The sequence below is a fragment of the Microtus oregoni genome, unplaced genomic scaffold (genome assembly GCF_018167655.1).
Source record: "Microtus oregoni isolate MIOR12 unplaced genomic scaffold, Mior012 000002F_ref0000024, whole genome shotgun sequence".
NCBI classification, from domain to species: domain Eukaryota; kingdom Metazoa; phylum Chordata; class Mammalia; order Rodentia; family Cricetidae; genus Microtus; species Microtus oregoni.
The window spans coordinates 72296040-72318245 of record NW_024543061.1 but is presented as its reverse complement, the minus strand read 5'-3'; the positions used below and the strand labels follow the sequence as shown (position 1 = coordinate 72318245).

Genomic DNA, 22206 nt, shown 5'->3' with positions numbered 1-22206 from the left:
ATCAAAACTGGACACAGAGAATCCAGAGAGAGAGGACTGCTGAACTTGGCAAAAGATGAGATGATTCTTTGGGGTTCCTGACTCATATAAGAGTCTGCAAAACATTCTGCAGGACACACCAGATAGTGACTGAACTGTCTTTGAATTTTCCTGCTTCATGAAAAAAGTCTGCTGGATATTATGGGCCTGTAGGCCGAAGGTGGATGCCCCAATTGTACAGAGGAACTTTGGGTGACTGTCCAGGAAGCGAGATGTCTCTGTCATTTCTAGAATTTGGAAGTTGCTTATTTCTTGTTTGCTTAGGTAATATTGTATACTTCTGAAGTCTTTGATGAGTTGAAGAATAGATAGATAGTTATAGTTTTCCATTGTTATGATAAAAGTTAAAGTAGATGTAAATATTGTAACTGTCATTTTTGCTTGATAACTGTTTTGTTATATGTAATTTTTCTATGTTAAAGTAAAATCCTTTTCTTTTTGTTTAAACAGAAAAAAGGGAAATTATGTGGGAAGGTCATTTGTCTATCTGTTGCTTTCATTGGTTAATTAATAAAGAAACTGCTTGGCCTTATAGGTCAGAACATAGGTGGATGGAGTAAACAGAACAGAATGCAGGGAAGAAGGGAAGTTAGGCAGACGCCATGCCTCTCCTCTCCAGAGCAGATTTAATGGAACCAGACACCAGGTCTCACATGCTGAATCTTTCCCGGTAAGCCACCACTTCATGGTGCTACACAGATTATTAGAAATAGGTTAATTAAGATGTGAGCATTAGCCAGTAAGAGGCTAGAGCTAATGGGCCAAGCAGTGTTTAAAAGAATACAGTTTGTGTGTTGTTATTTCAGGTAAACCTAGCTGTGTGGGAGCCGGGCATGAAAAGGAGTCCTGCTTGCCTCATCACTACAGTCATATATATATATATATATATATATATATATATATATATATATATGACATTCCATACAGGTCTGGATGCAGAAATTGACCAATTATAGATTGGAAGTGTGTTACAGACTTCTGAGTTTCATAAAAAAAACCATGTCAACAGCAAAGGTTTAAACAAAGAGTTTTCTATTACATGGCAACAAGCTAAGAAGATTATAAAGATGTGTCCTACTTGCTTTTTTTTCATAATAAAACACTGTTGCCTGCAGGGAGTAATTCTAGGTGTACTCAAATGAATGAAATCTGGGAGATGGATATGTTCCACTTTATGGAATTCAGTAAATTAAAATATGTACACCACACCATGGACACGTATTCAGGTTTTCAATGAGTGCCTGCCTTGTGCTCAGAAAAGGCTGATTCATTAATAACAATTTATTGGAAGTTATGGCTATCATGGGCATTAATGCAAAATTAAATACAGACAATGGTCCAGCATATGTATCTAAGAAAATGAAATGTTTTTTTTTGTTATTATAATATAAATCACAATACTGGTATAACAAATAGTCATACAGGTCAGGCAGTTATAGATAGGTCGAATCATACTATAAAGGATATGCTGAACAATCAGAAAAGGGTGGAAAATACCTCCAGAAATAGATTGCATATTGCTTTATTAACCTTGAATTTTCTTAATGCTAATGAGAAAGGAACAACAGCAGGAAAGAGGCATTAGATGATGGAAAAAGCTTTTGAATGGAACCAACCAGTATATTTCAAGGATGTGTTGACCTCACAATGTAAACCAGGAGATGTACTACATTGTGGAAAGAGTTTTACTCTTGTTTCCACAGGAAAAGAAAAAATGTGGATACCATCAAAATTAATAAAGATTCATTTTGAAAAGGAGAAACCTCTTGAAAAAGAAAAATGACTACTTATCCACAATGGTAACAACCATACAGGTGATATTGAAAGCCATACATGTTTGGGGCAGGGTTCTTCTCTTATTTTTGCACATCAGCAAAAATTCAAGAGACCCTGGATGTTTGAATCCTGACAGAACAAAAAGTAACTATCCACTAAGTTTCATCTAGAAAACAGAATATGGACTATGAATCCAGGTACTGGTTGTACGTATGTTTACACACACACACACACACACTCATCTGGTTTTGGAGTTGGACAATGATTCTGTACTTCTCTAAATTCAAGCGTGTTGTTAAAAGTAACACTCGGAGTTTCTGTGTTATACTGGGAGCCATCTGGTATGGGACAGAAGGAAGACTTTTGGAAAAATTTTACTTTCTTCATGCCTATTTTGTCTATATCATATTCTTCATTGAATGAATGTTTATATGAATGATATTGATATTTTGCACAATGAACACTAGATTTTCCTACATATCCTTTTCCTGCAGTATTCGTTGAAGTTTCCAGGAAGAAGATGGGGCCCCACAGCAACAACTCCCCCTAGGTGAGATGACAGTGTGATGCTGACAGTGCTTTTTTTGGGTACCACCTGCTGAAATGGTGCACCTTCTCATGATGTTCTGGCCGGGACTCCAAATAAGAACTTAAAATCAAATCAAATCAAAACAAACAAACATATTGACTGCTCAGAAATTGTTTGCAACTATACTAGATAATAATTTTGAAACTAAACCACCACTTTATTTTTGTAGGATCCCATTAAGAAAACATCACTCCCATGACATGGGGAAGCAGTTATAGAGAATGATGCCCATTATCACAAACAATTTTGTCCTTAGGTTTTGTCCTTAGGGGTATTTGATTATTACTTGTACTAGATAGAGGGTTGGGGTGAAAACTATGTTTGCTCAAAAAAAGTGGATAGGAAAATGGGTAATAGAGTGAATACTTGTGAGCTATTATTCATAGATAATTTACATTGGTATAGTTTTTTAATATATTGATATGAGTTCAAATTATATTTGTTACTTTTGTTTACATTATTTGTACACATATGCAAAGTTATTCTGTCATATTGTATATATGAATGTTTTTACCTCTGTTTAGGACATTTTATATATTGATACAACTTTTAGTATATATTTTCATATTGCATTATATATTACTCCTAACTCTGATCAAGATTCTTATACATTATTTACATTTTGAGGTCATTGTCCTTATTTGTTTCATATTTGCTTACAGGTTATTTAATATTCTGACATGAAGTTTTAGTCTTTAAGTTATAGAGGGATTAAACATTATAGATCAATAGTTGTTCATTCTTGTTGTACATATAGTCAGATTAATTAGGTTCTTTAGATACATAGAGATTGCATTCTGTCTAGATAGGTAATCATCAACCACTTTAAGGATCTGTAGAACAGGGCATTTAAATATCTTAGGGTTTTGTTGACATGAAACATGATTGTTTCTGACAGCACCAATTTATTTCCAAGAGAATGTTGAGCACCGTAGACACTCTACTTGGAGCTTGTTTACTTCTTGGCAAAACTGACTTTTGGGCAAGGAACTGACAATGTTTCAACCACTGACAACTTACATGGTATCTGGAAATGGATAAGTTGGACTGTCAAATCTTGCCTAGACAGGGTAAGATGGTTTTGAAAACTTTCCTGCCTCTGAAAATGGTCTTTCAGTTATACTAGGCCTTAGCCAGAGTTTGTTGCTTCAACATTGCAAAATGAGACTTTGGGTGATTTCTCAGGTAGCTAATTGTCTCTGTCATATATTGCTCACTTTGGAAGCTACTTGATTGTACTTCCTGCCTGCTCAAGAAATATTATCTCTCATTTCAGGCCTTCGAAGTGGTTGAAGATTAGATAGTCATAGTTACTGTACTCTTATGATCTAGCCAAGCTATTTCCTATACAAGACTTAGACTTCATAGGATAAAATATTTATTAAAACATTTAGCATATGTTCTTTGCTTAATATTGTTTATGCTGGTTGTAATTCTAATTATACTTGCTCTCTGCTCCTAGTGTATATAGATTTGTATTGGGTTTGGAACTCTCTTATTTAAACAAAAGTGCTGTGGGAGCACATTTTGCTCCTTCAGCCAATAGCCTTTAAGATATTAGCCCACTTGGTGTGGTCTCTTAAACTGTAAAAGCAGCGGTAAATTTGCACCCACTTTCTTGCTTCCAGCTCCCACTTCCAGCTGCTAGGCCCTGTTCCTGTTCACAGAGAGGATTGTTGTCTAGTACAGTAATCTGTAAGTTTTCCCCTTAAATAAATAACCTTTTTATTATTCATAATTCTGAACTGGTATGGGATTGTTTTATGACTTACATCATCACAACACATATACAGAAGGACATCCCACATCAATATTTGTAGGTCTATATTTTAATCACATTTTTTATTTATTTTTACTTAAAAATTTCCACCTCCTCCCCTCCTTCCATTTTTCTCCCCCTCCCCCATCCCTCTCCCCCTCCCTCTCCAGTCCAAAGAGCAGTGGAGATGTCCCCAGCTAGATCCTTGGGCAGCTGGGGAGAGGGAGCCTGAAACGGATACTGATGAATGTCTTGCATATCACCATAGAATCACCATAGAAGCTAGAGACAGAGACCCTCATTGGAGCACTGGACTGAGCTCCCAAGGTTCAAATGAGGAGCAGAAGGAGGGAGAACATGAGCAAGGAAGTCAGGACCTCGAGGGGTGCACCCCCCCACTGAGATGGTGGGGCTGATCTAATGGGAGCTCACCAAAGAAGGCTGGACTGGGACTGATGGAGCAGGTGATCAAACCAGACTCTTTAATCACATTTTTAAAGTTTATTTTGGTCATTTTGTTGATTGCTTAAAGCATCATTTTATTATGTAACCCAGACTGGTGTTGAACTTATCATCATCTTGACTGAGAATCCCAAGTGGTGAAATAATTAGCATAGAACACTATGGTCAACTATAATTCTCTCTTTATGCTAGAGACTAATGGTATTTACTGAAATACAACAGCAAACCCTACAAAATTGTTCTTTTAATTTTATTTTTCAGAATATCATTCATGAGTCTTCTTTCATAGCAATAAAACCTACTCATTTGGGAATATAATATTTGTAAAGTATACTAAAAATGAAAGGAATGGAGCCATGCTTTCCTTAATGAAATAAATTCCAAAAACACATATAGCAATGAACAGAGGTGATAATATTGGAAATAGCTAACTTTGTAGAAGAGCAAGAATATTGGGTTTTTAGATGCAGTGGCACAGAAAGAAACCTTGGGAAATGAGAACAGAGGAAGAAATGAGAGATCTGATTTTTTAATACTTCAAAGGCATTGCAAGAACCTGTCACTTTTGTGAGTGACATTTAAAGACTTTAAAAGCTATTGAGAAGAAGAGTGCCACAATTACATATTTTTAATGAAGGTTTTTATTTTATGTGTATGAGTGTTTGCCTAAGTACATGTTTACCAACCACATTCATGTAGTGCCTGCAAGAGAGGCTGAAAGAGGACATTGCTTCCTCTGGGTCTAATGCTACAAATTGTTGTGAACCTTCCTGATGTTGCTGGCAGTTAACCTAGATCTTCTGTAAGAACATCAAGCTATCTTAATCTCTGTGCTATCTCACCAGTCACCATAGTTTATTTTTAATTAAAATGACTCTTTTTGAGACAAAAAAACACAGCCTTTGCTATTTTCTTAACAATTGTTAATATGTTTCCATTTTTTGTTCAATTGTGGTCAGAAAGAAACATGCACACTGTGGGTAGTAGATAAAATGTTGAAAGTGTGTGGTTCCTAGGCATAGTACGCATCCCTGGGATGTAAGAGGCATTGAAGAGAAAGGCTGGAGTTTTGTACATAAGTTTCTTACATCTCAAATGTTGGAAAATTGGGGTTACAATTCCATATGAAACTGAGGTCTCACAGAGTGCTACAGAACACTCCCTTCATGGTTTATAAGTTACCAGTAATGATGTTGATAGGCTGAAAATGTATCACTTAGCTAAATTTTGGGTGAATCTTTGAATCACATCGGTTTTTATCTTTGTCCCTCATAACTTAAGCTGCTATAATCAAATTTTCTTCAACAGAGACAATGCAAAGCAATGAAACAGTGAAAGAGGATATAATTTTTTTTGCATGTTAGCAAATGGCACCTGGATGTACTTCATGGTTTTCTGTGACATACTTCACACTGTAGAAGGATATAAATATCTTATTCCTCATTGAGAACAGAGAAAAAGATTTCACAAGAACTCATGCAGAATCATTAACAAAGCTTCAATACTCTCATTGACACTGGGTCAATCATTACAAATGAAGCAAGAATTGAATGCTTAGTTGTGAGTAAGATTGCACAAGCTGTTTCGTCTTTGCAAATAGCCAGCAGTGAATCTGCTTTGTCTGGACATGGAAAGTACCCTGTACATCATCTTCACTATAGTCATCGTTGCAGAGTTTGTTTTTGGCAATCTGAGCAACGGATTCATTGTGCTGACAAACTGCATTGACTGGGTCAGGAAGAGAATGCTTTCCTCCGTTGGCTGGATCCTGCTTTCCTTGGCCATTTCCAGAGTGGTTTTGATCTGGGAAATGTTACTAACATGGCTAACATATATGCAGTATTCATTTGCATTTGTTGCTGGAACAGAATTAAGAGTTATTATGTTGTCCTGGGTAGTTTGCAATCACTTCAGTCTCTGGCTTGCCACCATCCTCAGCATGTTTTATTTGCTCAAAATAGCCAGTTTCTCCAAGCCTGTTTTTCTTTATCTGAAGTGGAGAATAAAGAAAGTGCTTCTGACCATCCTTCTGGGAAATGTGATCTTCTTGCTTTTCAACGTAATGCAAATAAACAAACATACAGAGGAGTGGATGCATCAGTATGAGAGAAACACAACCTGGAATTTTAGAACAAGTTGTTTTTCAAGGGTTTCAAAGCTAATAGCATTCAAGATGATTATGTTCTCTTTAACACCAATTGTGGTGTCCGTGGTCTCCTTCATCCTGTTAATTCTCTCCCTTTGGAAACATCTCCAGAAGATGCAGCTAAATTTCAGAGGAGAACAAGACTCCAGCACAAAAGCCCACCTGAATGCCATGAAAATTATGGTCTCCTTCCTTTTACTCTATGCCTCTTATTTCATATCCTTTTTTATATCATTTATTCCTATGGCACACCAAAAAGGACTAGATCACTTGCTTAGCCTGACTGTTGGGCTTTTCTACCCTTCATGCCACTCATTTGTCTTGATTTTGGGACATGCTAATTTAAGGCAGGCCTGTTTTTTGGTGCTCAGGCAGCTGAGATGGGAGAAAAAGCATTAGAAGTTTATTGTTCCTAAAGGTAGCTCAACAACATATTAGGCATATAGAACTCACTCAGTGGTAGAGCCCCAGGCAAGCATACATATTGAAAAACATATAATTTCTCAATTCTTCCATATATGGAAGATGATATAATAAATTCCTCAAATACTAAAACAGTGCACTCTTGTATACAGAACTATGAATCAGATTTTATGAATGCATGCTCTTTTACCCTAGGCATGATAGCATAATCACGTCAACGAAAATGAAAATAGGCTGATCCAGGCTGAGATGCATAGTGAGACCCAGTTTGAATCTTCATCCAGTTGATAATTATCTCAAATCAATGTCATTATCGGCATAATCAAAATTTTGACACTCTGAAACAATTTATTGTACCTTATTATATTGTTTTGGAAGTAGATTAGAACATTTAAATAAATTTAACATCAATCAAATCTAAAGAAATCTCACACACACACACACACACACACACACACACGAAGATTAAAACGTAGACTCTAGGATGTGGAAGATGTCTCAGTAAAGTTCTTTCTTAAAAAGCATCAGGATCTGAATCTAAATCCCCAGATTCAACAAAAAGCCTGGCTTCAAATTTCAATGCAATACATGTGTGTAAAATATAGCCAATACCAAGAGAACCAAGAAAACATTTTCTTTCTAGAAAATCATTAGTTGATATCCTTTTTAAGGGCATGAATAGATTTTACTATTTAAATAATATTTCACTTGGAACTTGCTCCCTGAACTTTCTAAATGCCAGAAGAAATACATTCATCCACATCTCAGGTTTGGGTACACCTACTTATAACCCTGAAGTTGAACTATGTCAGTCAGTGATGAAGGAAGGCAAAGATGGTCTATAATCAAAATGCCCACTGTGCCAGAAACTTTCCTGATGATGTCTTCAGTTATAGAATTCATAATAAGCATTATTGAAAATGAACTCATCATGCTGATGAACAGAACTGACTGGGCCAGGAGCTGTAAGATTTCCCTGGTTGACTTTGTTCTCTCCTGCATGTGTCTCTCTAGGATATGCTTTTGTAAACAAAAATTTTGTACATCTCTTTTGATGTAAGCTGTAGGAAATAATTTCAGTCTAAGAATGTTCTTCATTTTGAAATCCTCTGGACATGATCCAACTATTTCTACGCAGCTTGCAACACCTGATTCAGTGTCTTCTATTACCTTAAAATAGGCAACTTCTTCAATACCCTTTTATTTGTGGATGAGACAAAGAAATACCACAGTACCTCTGTGACTGATGGAGTAACAAAACTCTATTAATCAACGCTTCTGATGTTTCATGGAAACCTTGACTTTATTCAAGTATGGTCAAAAATGGAACAAACAATTGATTTTATAGAGACTCTTGGATAAGTTTAGCATATTATGCTATTTTTCATTCTTATAATGTTGTAGTGTGTTTAATTTTGCTTTTCCTTCTAATAATTTTGTTATGGAGTCATACCAGAAGAATGAAACTACAAGGCATTTATGCTAGAGATTTGAGCAGTATGGTCCATATGAAATCTGTGAAAACTATTGTCTTATTTCTACTCTTCTTTTATAAGAATTCCATAAGCAACATTCTGATGATCTTGTCTTACAAGGACTTGTCTACTTTGTAGAGATTGTGTTGGGAAGACTTTACCTCACATACTGGCCTTCTTTAATTCACTGAGGCATCATTTTCTTCTGATTTCATGGAACAATCAGAAATTTTTTCGTATGCCGAAGAAGTTGAAGTTTGTCAAGGGGTAGGCTTTGCTTTCTTTTGGTACTGTGATCAGGCCCTGTATGACAGGTAAAGTTCTCAGGAAAAGAGGAAGAAGAATAAACACCTTACATCTAGCCCCACACTCCCCCATTTTTGAGACAAATGTAGACTTGAATTTCCTGTAACCCACGTTGCAGACCCAACTGACTTCAAACTCAAAGAGATACACCAACCTCTGCCCCTGAGTGCCAGAATTAAAGACATGTGCCACGCCACTGGTTACATACATCCCTTTTACCTTCTTCCTTTTCTTTCATTCTGTCATATTGAGCATTATTTCAAATATTGTACTTTATTAAATAAAAGGAAAATAGTTCTATGTTATTTGTATTAGATATAAAATTTTTGATTTAAAAGTAAAATCTTAAATCAATAAATATTTGTTTTATCAAATGCACCACAAAACAGAATAATTCTTTTTAAAATTGCACCGATAATTTAAATAAATATTGGATGAGTGAGAACTAAAATATGTGAAAGATTATGGTATGGATTATGTGTATTCCTATATGAATGACCAATTCTACAATTTAAAACTTAGAAAGTTGATTGTTTAGCTTCCTGAGGCAAAATGTACGTAATTTTTATGTGGCTATTTTTTTTAGCAATTTGCATGTATTTGTCCTTTGTAGTGTTTGAAAAATATCCATTGTGTCTATAAGATTCATTTCTTTTATACACATCACTGCTGATGAATATTTGGGTTGGTTGTAAAACTTACATATTGTGAAGTTTGCAATGAATCTTAATGTGTATACATCTCTGTTAAATTTTGAGAGATGTCATGGTAAAACTGGATCATACAGTTGATTTATTTTATTTTATTTTTATTTTGAAGGTACCACCATACTGATTTACATAGTGGTTGGGGTGATCTGAATTACAACCAGCATTGTATAAATTTTCTTTTTGTCCCACATCTTGCCTTAGATCAGTAAGATTACAGGCATGGGCTACCTTGCCTACTTGGGTTATTAGTACGCTTTATTTTGATTTTTGTCCCTGGTTGTATTTTTATGATGTATACAGTTTTAGATTTCTCCGACTTTGGTATCAAGATATTTTCAACACATGCTATGTGGGAGCCCACATGTGATTCATTTTCTATCTGGAATCATTTCTGATTTAAAGAACTTGCCTGCTCTGCTTCTTCCAGTAAACTTGAGGGTGATGACTAACATGTGTGTCCGCCCATAGAAAGAGAATTTTTGCCCAGTTCAAAGAGAACATTTTTCTATTAAGATTTGGGCTGGTGTACGCCAGCCAGAGGCACTCATGTTGGAGACCAGAAACTGCTTAGCTGGATAAGATAATGCACCTGTTTGAGCTTCCTTCCAAGGACAATGCAGGGAGGTGGTTAGCTGACTGTACTGCCCTGTGTTCTGCCTTTTGACTGTAATTCGTATATATGCTGCCTGAAAATAAACTCAGTGCTGTTTGGTATTGACCTTCAGTCCTCTTTTCTATCCCATGTTTCTGTCTTCTCTTAATCTAATATTTCGTCAGCCTCATCGCCCCCTCCCAGGGAATCCCTCAGCTGATTTCTGCCTGAGTGGGCTCTGACATTTAAGTCATTAAATGGGAACAATTCGTAAACCTTACTACTCAGGAGGATGAGGGAAGAGAGCCTTTGTAAGTTCATGACACGCATGAATGCATAGTGAGTCATGGTTTTAAAACACACACACACACACACACAAGAACGTAGAATAAATTGATATTGAACTCTTTTTAGAAAAATATGTGTAAACTTACAACTTTTACACTTCAATTATTTTATTGAAATATGATTTCCCTGGAATATGGAGAGTCAATTAAGAGTTTAAAATTTAGTAACAATACAATATTTTTAAGACTTCGATCTTTTCTAATGCCTACATTTTTACAAATAATCTCTGTCTTATTTTCTATTCTATTGCTACCATGACCACAGTAACTGATAAAAGATAGCATTAAATTCCAGGGTTGTTTACAGTTTTAGAGGGTTGTTCCATGGTAATCATGGTGGAAAGCAGTCAGGCATAACACTGTAGCCATAGCTGAGAGCTTTACATCCTGATCCACAGGGAGAAGGCAGAGAGAGAAACAAGAGACTGGGCCTTCATGTGTGTTTGAAACCCCAAAGCCTACTACCTTCAACAACAAAGACACACCTATTAATCCTTCCCAAACATCTCATCAATTGGAAACTAAACCGGCAAGTTTCTGGAGGCCATTTCCATTTAAACCTTAACAATCTGTTTAAATAAAAACAAATCAAAAACAAACAAATAACAAAAACAAAAAAATCCAACCTGATGCTTTAAATTCTCTTATATCACCTCTCTACAAACCCTTATCCCCATTAAATTTAGCACCTGATAGTCTCATTTAAATACATGACTACAACATGCTTGTATACCCTAGCTTATGTATTTTAAATCCAATCTTGATATTATCGCTAAACTTTAAATTCAATTGTAATCAACCCAGGTGGTGATGCACACTTTTAATCCTAGTACTTGGGAAGCAAAGAGAGGCAGATCTCTAAGAACAAGGCTTGCCTGGTCTACAGAGCAAGTTCCAGGATTGCCACAACTGCAGAGAGAAAGTAGTAAGAGTAATAACTTGAAGTATATTCATGTAATCAACCATCACTTCTATGTCTCCAGCTGCATGTAGAGGTTGCATCTTACAGTTGACATACTTTAGGCAACACATTCTGATCAAGAAATGCAACAGCTACTGCTTCTTGTTCCATTACTTTCAGCTCATGGAAAATAAACTTCACACTTCTCAAAACAAAAAACACAGCCTGGAAATCATCCTTGTCCCCTCTGTTTTTCTCATGAACTACATCAAATACATCAGCAATTTCTCTTAACCATCAACAAATATATCTATAATCCACTCAGTTCTCATAGCACAACCATATCACACCATCATGACAGAGTTAATTCATATACTTTAAAATTATTTTTTAAATTTTTTGAAATTATAATATAACATTTCTCCCATCTTTTCACCCCTCTAAGCCTTCCCATATACTCATGTTTACATTTTTTACATTTTTTAAAAAATTCATGGCTTCTTTAGTATTAATTGCTGTTCTGTTTATACATATTACAAATATATGAATACAACTGCTTAGTCTGTATAAGTTAATTGTATGTGTGTTTTCAGGGCTGGCCATATGGTATAGTATACACAACTGGTGTATGGTTTCTCTGCCTCTCTTTCTGTCTCTGTTTTATTCTTTCTCTCCATCTTAACTACATCCTACTCTAGCATCACATTTTTCCTAGCCTCTTATTGGCTTTATCATTGTATTTTTATTCTCTGGCTACCCAGAATTCAATCCCAATGAAATTAATTTAAAATATAAATTATGTTGTATCAATTTCCTCTAAACTATTCCAAAATATTTACATCTCACTTAAGACAAAGCCAAATTATTTTAATATCTATGATTTGTCATAGATTTTGATCTTTACCCACTACTTTCTCTAGTTTTATCTCTGTATGAATCACCCTGGTTTTCTTTTTTATCCACACTCATTAGCTATTTCCAATGCTGGTGTCTTGCTACCTCTTTTTCCCTAGGGTTGGAACGTATTGTTCCTGGATAAAGTATAGCTTTTTCCCTATGTAGGTCTTTGCTGACAATAGTCCTAGTGGACTGATTTTCTGGTCACTGTATTAAAATTTCTCATTCCCTCCTCATATACTTGTTCTTTCCTCTGGGCATCTTATATTTCTCTTTGTGCTAGAATTTAATCTCATGACAATATATGATTTTTTTGATACATGGTTTCTCTTTGTAACAGTCATGATTGTCCTAGAACTCACTCTGTAAACCAGGAGTCCTTGACCTCATAGAGATATACCTGCCTCTGCCTCCTGAGTGCTGGGCTTAAAGGAATTCCACCATTTCCCTCATGACAATATTTTAAAAAGTTACTTTTCCTCAATGCTTTAGCTGAGCTCCTATACATTTGGAGCAATAGAAATATTTAATAGTAAATCTCTGGTCTGAGTAAATAAAATGCCCTCTTTTCAATTCTTTTACCTTGAATTACTTTTCAAATATTTCTGTTTGTGTTTATCTAGTATAATTAGATGTTTCTTTTGTCAAAGATACTTTAGTGAATTCTTCTTTTTTAGATTATGCAGCATACATTTCTTTTTTTCTCTCTCTCACATCAACTCTGGTAAACAGTTGGCCCATGCTGCCACCAACTAACTTGTATAACCCTGCCCATACACCCCATTCAAGTTCTTGGCCTTCTGAAAGAGCCTGAGAGTTCATGTTGGCAGCACGAACCAGGATGTCACGGCACGCGATTTTTTGCTGCTAATGCTGAACGAGGAAAATCTCTTTGAAAGGACTCACAACACAGCCGTTTGCCATCAACAGTACCCATTCAAAAAAAAAAAATGGCGGCAGCAACCAAGAAGCTGCTGAGCTTACATTTTTATGTTTTTGTTTTGTTGTTATTGTTTTTTTTTCTCCACTCTCAGGTTTTATGTTGATATAGTCAGCACACATTGGCATGCTAATCTGTTGATGGAGGCTGTTTGTTAGTTTTTTGGTTGCCCAGACCCAAAACCATCACACAGAAACAATATTAATTGCAATACTGTTTGGTCAATAGCCTATGCATACTTCTAGCTAGCTCTTACATCTTAAATTACCCATTTCTATAAATCTGTGTATCTCACATGATTATGGTCTTCCTATGGTATAAGGTTTCATCTAGAATCTTTCTTCTGTCTCCTGCAGAGGCTACATGGCTTCTCGTTGACTCTGCCTACTCTCTCCTCCTCTATCTGCTTGGAATTTCCATCTTGCCCTATTCTGTGCTGCAACAAAGCAGCTTCTTATTAACCAATGATACAGCATACAGAGGGGAATCCCACATCAGACAGACTCCTTTTCATCTGAGGAGTAGGGGGCATTGAATTATAGAGAGGTTAACACTGGCCTGCTCCTGATAATGCTTATTGTGTGCAGCTATCACTTCCTCCAGAGAGGAGGATTTGAGGCTGGCATTGATGGCTAGTAGGATGGGGACAAATGAAGCGGAGGGGGTCACTGATGACCCAACTTCATGCTTTCTGGTAAGAAAGAGCACTAGCATCCAGAGGTCAGCCTCCCACATATTTTCAGGAGAAATCCCGGGGCCAAAATCACAGCCTCATCATAAAAATCCTCCAGAATGGCAGTCTTAACCTTAAGGACCCTGGTAAACAATATTGATTTTAATGCCCTCACCTGAGGCTTCTTACAGTAGGAAGCTAACATCCCCATTCTCTTAATGGCAGGAGATATGGGGCAGGCAAGAATAAATTCTAAAACAGACAAAGACAGATATGAACTAAAACAGGAAGTGTGTCAGACCCAAGTTTAGTAGATGGTTCTACCTAGCACAGCAGGGGTACCAGACAGACACAAAGAGAAAGAGAAAAAATGAGGAGGGTCCCCAAGCGCACCTTTGCAAGTACTAAGGACTTGGAGCACACAGGGGCCAACTCACCGAACAAGTCACAGAAGAGGGTGGGCTGTAATATACCACAGTTGTGAAGAAGAGTCTAAAAGGGCTTCAAAAAAGAAAGCAAAAATGTACCTATGCAGGATGGGTCAATGCCACTCCAACAACAAAGGGTGAAGATCACCCCCCCCCAAAAGAGTTACAGCAATAAAAATATACACCCAAGTGGGGTGGAGGCCCATGTCAGCATGGGGACCAAAAGTGCTATGTCTAGGGGCCAAATATTGCAGACAACCCTGCTCACACACTGATGTGGGAAGGTCATATGTCAATCTGTTGATTTCATTGGTTAATAAAGAAACTGCCTTGGCCCATTTGATAGGCCAGCCCTTAGGTGGGTGGAGTAGACAGAACAGAATGCTGGGAAGAAGGGAAGTGAGCTAGATGCCATGCCGCTCCTCTTCAGGGTAGATGATGAAGCTTCAGCCCAAGATGAATGTACACTAGAATCCTTTCCAGTAAGCCACCACTTCGTGGAGCTACACAGATTACTAAATATGGATTAAGCAAGATGTGAGCGTAAACCAGTAAGTGACTACAGCTAATGGGCCAAGCAGTGTTTAAATGAATACAGTTTGCATGTTGTTATTTCAGGGCATAAGCTAGCCAGGTAGCCAGAAGCCTGTGGTGGGAAGTGGCCCGCAGCTCCTTCTACAGCACACCCCTTGGGGGAGGGGTTGAGAAGGCACAGAGTCAATGATGCAGACAATGGAAGTTAGGTGAGTAGCAGAGCATGCTGTAGACTCATTTATTATGGAAGTTTGGCGTGCCTATATAACCCCTTCCCAAAATCCCATCGGCTGATGCAGCCAATTCTGATGCATTGTCCTCTCCTCATTGGCATCTCTGGCCAGGCATCTCTGGGTGTAGTGGCAGGCCTTAGGTTGTCTTAGGGAAAACATGCCTGCCATGCATGCTCATGCGGTCTGGTGGGGCAGAGCGACTATGGCTTGAGTAGGTCAGCACATGGGCAAAACAGAGTACTAGTAATCCACCCGAGACAAATGGTTTGTCTTTAGGAGTAAAATATATGTGTCTCTTTCTCTCTCCTCTCATAATCACATTAAACTACACAGAGTTTGAAATGATCGTAGAGAGCTGTGTTATGCCGTGCCTTGAAGATGTCGCTGGTTTCCACCCTCCACCCCCTTGTGGGTATGTGCTCTCAGTCACGTACTATCCCATATATGGTAAGACTAAGAATGTGCTCTCAGTCACATACTATCCCATATGTGGCCTAGACTGAGAATGTGGCTTGCTTCGGTGTACCTGGACCTATCCGCATTTCCCACGTAGCTTGCTGGGGCTGGCTACCCAGAGGCTATTTTAGTTGTGGGTTGGTTTTCCCCGGGATTCGAAGATTGTTCAAGGTTCCTGAATAAACTGCTGAATTAGAAGAGTCCGGTGTTGCGTCTTCCTTGCTGGTCAAGGTGGTCGCGACAAATGATAAAATAGATGGATAAATATGGATATTCAATAGAACAGATGAACTCTCAGATATTAGATAAATGGCAGATTGGATGACATTTAACAAAGCAGGTTATCACTAAAAGCTTACTTGGAGCACCACATCTGGTTAGAAAATTTTAAATAAAGCTAAAATAAATGTTAGAGAGAAAGTAAAATGATCTTCTAAAATTCATAGAAATTTACAAGTAGGCATTAGTTTAGACCCTGAATATAGCCAAAGTAGAATCAGGCAGAGACTGGTCGGAACTGTTTATCAATATAATGTTTAGGATATTCTTTATGTTGTGTTGAAGATCAATCTGTGACATAAAAACTACTCATATAAATCAGAAATTTAAGAAAATTCAAAGGAGACTTTAAAGGAATGGCAAGCTTACCTTACATGTGTGTAATTATGTATAATACATAAAGTACCTGTAAAAGCACTACCTAAAATTAAGTTCAAAACACAATTTTATAGAAAAATATGAGAAGCCTCATGTGAATATTCCATTTTTGTTTCTGCAAACACTCTTGCTTAAATAGCCTTAAGGATGCTGACAAGAACAAATGTTTTGTAGAAAATTTGGCTGTATGAAAGCAGTGCTTCTGCCAGTGCAAATGTACCAAAATCAATAGGCAATCTTTCTTGACCTGAGAAGGCTGTGGACTCAGTGTGAAGGTCTAATCTGTCAGAGTTGAGCAGAAACATAGATCATCATGAAAAGAATATATAGTAGCTAATGGTAAAACTACATTTTAGGAAAGAAATCAACACTGACAGACATAGGCAAATGTGTGCACTCACCACTCTCTACCACACATATACTTGGCAAAGAATGAAAAGACTTGAGTCACAGTTTTGTCAGTTAAATCCTCATAATGCTGGAACGTAAGTTTTAGTATCTGTGACAGTTGCTTAAATGATTTTTCTTTCCAAACTTTGTCCCAATTATATGTGGAACCAATCACACTGTATAAGTAGTCACCTCCTCTCTGCACTTCCCAATTATGATGCCAATCTCTCAAAGAGAGATCTGCCATGAATGCATTGTAGTGTGCACAATGTGAGGTCACCTAATACAGAGTACAAAGGTCTTTATGTTTTGATTCTTATTCAATATATAAAGGAAGCTGTTTGTGTAGATGTGTAAGAAACCCCAAAGCCTTCTTCAAGATGTTTGTGCCCCTACTGTCTATTCTAACATTTTGGAAAAAATATCATGAAAATGTAATCTTAAAGCAGCTATCTCAGAAGTGGGATCCAGAGGGAAAGTCAAGTCTCAAAACTAGATGAGACTTTCCAGAGTATAGTTATTATAATGAGCATTTTGATACTCATTAAATTTAATATTAAATTTAACATTCATTAAAACTTAATGAATACTTTGACAAAAAAGTCATTCCTGTCATGTATGATAATTTACTCTTTGTACATTTTTTAAAAAATGGCATTTAATTTTTTACAAGTTTAGTTACTAGTTAGCTTCCCTCTTATTAGTATCCTCTGATATATTTTAAAAATCCTTATTATTTAATTATAAAATCACTGTTAATTATACAAATAACAATAATTTATTCCCAGAGACAAGACTGGGATTACAGTGGTGAAGTTTGTCTGATTAGAAATGATTAGAGAAGAATATGAAGGACAGATGCCAATTGAGTCAAGAGAAAGCAAAGCTGGTCAGAACGTAGAAGTGCTGGCTCACATACTTTACTAGGAAGATCAAAATGGGGTTGGTACAGTTTTAACCCCTTGAAATGGCATACCAAAAACTTCTTCTCAAAGCTCAATTCTGTCCTCTCTTCCCATTGGTTAGGGTTTACCCAAATTGAAGGATTACCTTTCTGCCATAGATGATCCATCCTTGATGACCATTTAAAAAATAAGACATAGTATGACATTTTTTACAGAAATGTGAGCAGATGTAGATTCATCCCAGAGAAGACACCAATGACTGACGATAAAAACAATTCCACTGGAATTTAACTTAGCAAAATTTCTTGTGTCTATTGACAGGAGCCTGTGTGAAGGGAGACTAACAGGAGCATGGGTGAAGTAATGGTAGTTGCATAATGAGAAATCCATCCAGCATTGGTAAATCACTCATGAACAACCAGCTAATAGCTCAGCCAGCGAGGGAATCCCCTTTCTCCAGAAAGTGTCACTGACTTTCTGAACTTAAGCATGATCTTATGAACCTTGAAATTTTTGGAAGTTTTCCAAGTCTTATTTGATTAGTTCATTTTGTCTTTTCGGAGCCTTATGTAACTCTAGAAAGGAACATTGCAGCATAAATAAATTACTAAACAACATTTCATCCCTCTGTCTGACTTTCACATTTTTTTCTACTTCCTTTTCTAGAATGTCCCCTGATTTCTTGAGGGAATGATGTAGATATTTGGCTATATTCTTCCATCTTGGACTGAACATTGGACTACTCTGTCACAGCAACTGTCATGAATTACAAGGACACTGGCTAGCAATAAGTCTCTGTACTAGATCACCTATTCAACAAAGAGTCTCTCTCCATACTGAGACTGATGGTGGTGGTAATCTATGACACACACACAAACACTAGAAGAAATATTGATAGGTATGTAGCATCCATTTTCATAAACAGGATCAGAGATTTATAAATGCTACAGCCATGTGCTTTTTGCCCAGGTTTACAGGACCAGATGCAAGTTTCTACCTGACACACAGATCTTAAATCCAATCAGAAAGCAAATGACTGGACCCATAATATTGGTGGTAATGACACCAGAGAACACATCTAGTGTAGCAAAGAGATTCCATAACTGAGGATTACTGTCAATAACAATTCTTCCCCTGCAACTTGCACTGTGAAAGACAATTAGGAAGGAGTGAGATTTCAGTTCAGTCTCAGCCTGGGTTGCCCATGTCTTAGAGCCAAAGCACACAGGGCCTCAGAAATGGGTGCTTTCCATCTGTCTATTCCTGTCATAAAAGCAGCAGTCATGGTCACAAGTTTTAACATTTCTGGAGTCTTGGGAGTCTTGGATAGCAAATCATAGTAACCTTTTTTGTTTACTCTGGGCACTTTCAATTAAGTACTTAATGGTTGTCCTTAGTGATCTATAAGCCTTTTTTTCCTTTTTATTGAGCTCTACATTTTCCTCTCTTCCCTGGCTCTCCCCTCCCCATTCACCTTTTCTCCATGGTCCCTATACTCCCAAGAGAACTTGTATTTTTCTATTTCCCATGCAGATTAGATCTATGTAAGTCTTTCTTAGTGTCCTCATTGTTGTCTAAATTCTCTGGGATTGTGGTTTGTAGGTTGGTTTTCTTTGCTTTATGCTTAAAAACCACCTATGAGTGAATACATGTGATAATTGTATTTCTGTGTCTGGATTACCTCAATCAAAATAATGTTTTCTAGCTCCATCAATTTTCCTGCAAAATTCAAGGTGTCATTTTTTTCTACTGTGTAGTACTCCATTGTGTAAGTGTACCACATTTTCCCTATACATTCTTCGATTAAGGAGCATTTAGGTTGTTTCCAGTTTCTGGCTATGACAAACAAAGCTGCTATGAACATAGTATAAGCTTTTATAAAACTGTAATATTCACAAGGATTGATTTCTGTATTCATAACACTGGGATTAGAGATATTCGACACCATAAATAGCTCAAAAGTCCAAATCTTTAAAATAGGGTGGGGTAGGCTTTTGATTTATGTAATAACTCAGCTGTGTACTATCAGCTATCTACTGAGATTGAATTGAAAAAAGTCACTATCAAAGAGGAAAGAGTGAAGAGAGGAGAAGGGAAATGAGCCCATTTGAGCAATAGGAAGTAGGAATGATCATTTACCTGTAAATGAACACTCAGGTTAGCAGTAGTGGGCTCCAGATATCCTTATCTTTGCTGTTTTTTTTTCTTTGAAGCCTGCTGAAACTGCCACACTCCAGACAGTTCACCTATGACAAGGAAGATTTTAATGAAGAAGATATAATTTTAACGCTAGTACCAGCTACTCAGGAGCTCATCATAGAAGTGCTTAGGGAATCAAGTGTTTCTTCAACCATAGGCCTTAAGCCACAATTTCCCTCAAGGCCAACTTCTCAGGATAAATACCAACCCCTCAGTATCCGAGCTAAAACCTCATCTGACTCTGCTGGCCATCCTGCCTCCTATTAATGAGATATCCCGGAACACTCTCCAGGAATGGTGTCACTGTCATAACTTGATTATGGATGGCAAGGAAGTTGAAGCCTACTTGAGACTCCAGAAAAAATCATATTTGATGCAAAAATGACATATTCTCCAAAATCTCATGAAGCCAAAATGAAGCAGGTTCCCAAGAAACTCTATAAGTCATGAAAGGACCCATGCCTCAAAATTTCAAGAGGAAGAGAGAGGAGGATAATATATTTGAAGCTACAACTTCAGAAAAGGAGTCTGTTTTTCTAGCCTGGGGAAGAATTGCCATGAGAGCTGTTCAGCCTGGGACTGTGAATTGCCACCCTCTTCGCTCGAATGTCAAAGCCTTTCACCAGCCACTGGATGCAGGTGGTGCTTTGTCTATGCCAGACAGCTCCCTGAACATAAGACAGGCAAGATTTGCCTGAAGCTGCATGCTGGTCATAACTGGGTTCTAGACAGTTCCCAAAGGATGACACTTCTCTTCCTATTACCAGCCTGTGCTTTTCCATCCCCAGGAGTGGAAGATAATATTCTGTGTCCTGAATGCATCCAAAGCAATAAGAAGATGATGAGAAATTTTGAAAGAGACAGTTGATCGGAAAGGGAATACAAAACGCTACTTCCAAATTTGCCACTTTAGACTGATGTCAAGGTTTTCTGATGTGAATGGATGAGTCCTATAATGGCTAAGGAACTGAACATCTATCCCTGCAGTGGACTTGCTCAATGCTATTTTTTTTCATGGGATCCAGAGAACAATTTTGTTCACAGGGTCTAGAGAAAAGTTTTGTTCACAGAGTCCAGAGAACAATTGGAATGGAAAGATGTCTTATAACAAAATAAAATAACTGCTTTCAAGCAATAAAAAAGACTCTTAAGGATTAGTATTTTGTAATGAAACCTTTTTTTTCCAGAAAGAGGGCAGAATCTCTAAATGCCATTGAAGCTCCAAGTGAGTACTAGTTTGTCTCAGAGAGCAGAGAAGAAACTAAAAGAAATTCAAACATGGACCAATAAATAAGATAACATCTTAGAGGACCAATTGAACCATATCAAAGACCTGGAAATTAATCCACACGCCTTCGAGAACCTGATTTTTGACAAAGAAGCAAAAAATATCAAATGGAAAAAAGAAAGCATATTTAACAAATTGTGCTGGCATAACTGGATATAATCATGTAGAAGAGTGAAAATATATCCATATCGATCACCATACACAAAATGCAAGTCCAAATGGATCAAAGACCTCAACATAAAGCCAGCCACACTGAACCTTAGAAAAGAGAAAGTGGGAAGTACACTTGAATGCATTGGCACGGGAGACCACTTCCTAAAGATAACCCCAGAAGCACAGACACTGAAACAATTAATAAATGGGACCTCCTAAAACTGAAAAGCTGCAGTAAAGCATAGGACATGGTCAATAAGACAAAAACAACAGCCTACAGAATAGGAAAAGATCTTCACTAACCCCACATCAGACAGATATACAAAAAACTCAAGAAATTAGTCATCAAAAGAAAAAATAATCCAATAAAAAATGGAGTACAGACCTAAACAGAGAACCTTCAACAGCGGAATCTAAAATGGCTGAAAGACACTTGAGGAAATGTTCAATATCATTAGTCATCAGAGAAATGCAAATCAAAACAACCCTGAGATTCCAGCTTTCACCTGTAAAAATTGCCAAGATCAAAAACACTGATGACAACTTATTCTGGAGAGGTTGTGGGGTAAAGGGAATACTTCTGCATTGCTGGTGGGAATGTAAAATGATACAGCCTATTTGGATGTCAATATGGCTATTTCTCAGAAAATTAGGAAACAACCTTCCTCAAGACCCAGTAATATCACTTTTGGGTATATATCCAAAGGATGCTCAATAGTGCCATAAAAACATGTGTTCAACTGTGTTCCTAGCAGCATTGTTTGTCATAGCCAGAACCTGGAAACAACCTAAATGCCCCTTGACTGAAGAATAGATAAGGAAAATTTGGTACATTTACAGAATGGAATACTACACAGCAGAAAAAAAATAACATCTTGATTTTTGCAGGAAAATGAATGGAGCTAGAAAACATCATTTTGAGTGAGGT

The 22206-nt window shown here is 37.2% G+C and overlaps 1 protein-coding gene across 1 annotated transcript; it reads left to right on the top strand.

The window, feature by feature from the left end:
• Positions 1–6252: 6252 nt before the first annotated feature.
• Tas2r13 (taste 2 receptor member 13) lies at positions 6253–7170 on the top strand. Its single transcript, XM_041636539.1, has one exon. It carries the CDS (start codon positions 6253–6255, stop codon positions 7168–7170), a length of 918 nt encoding a protein of 305 aa, XP_041492473.1.
• Positions 7171–22206: the final 15036 nt, after the last annotated feature.

Coding starts and splice junctions, on each gene's coding strand:
- Tas2r13 (XM_041636539.1), top strand. CDS start 6,253: ATGGAAAGTACCCTGTACATCATCTTCACTATAGTCATCGTTGCAGAG.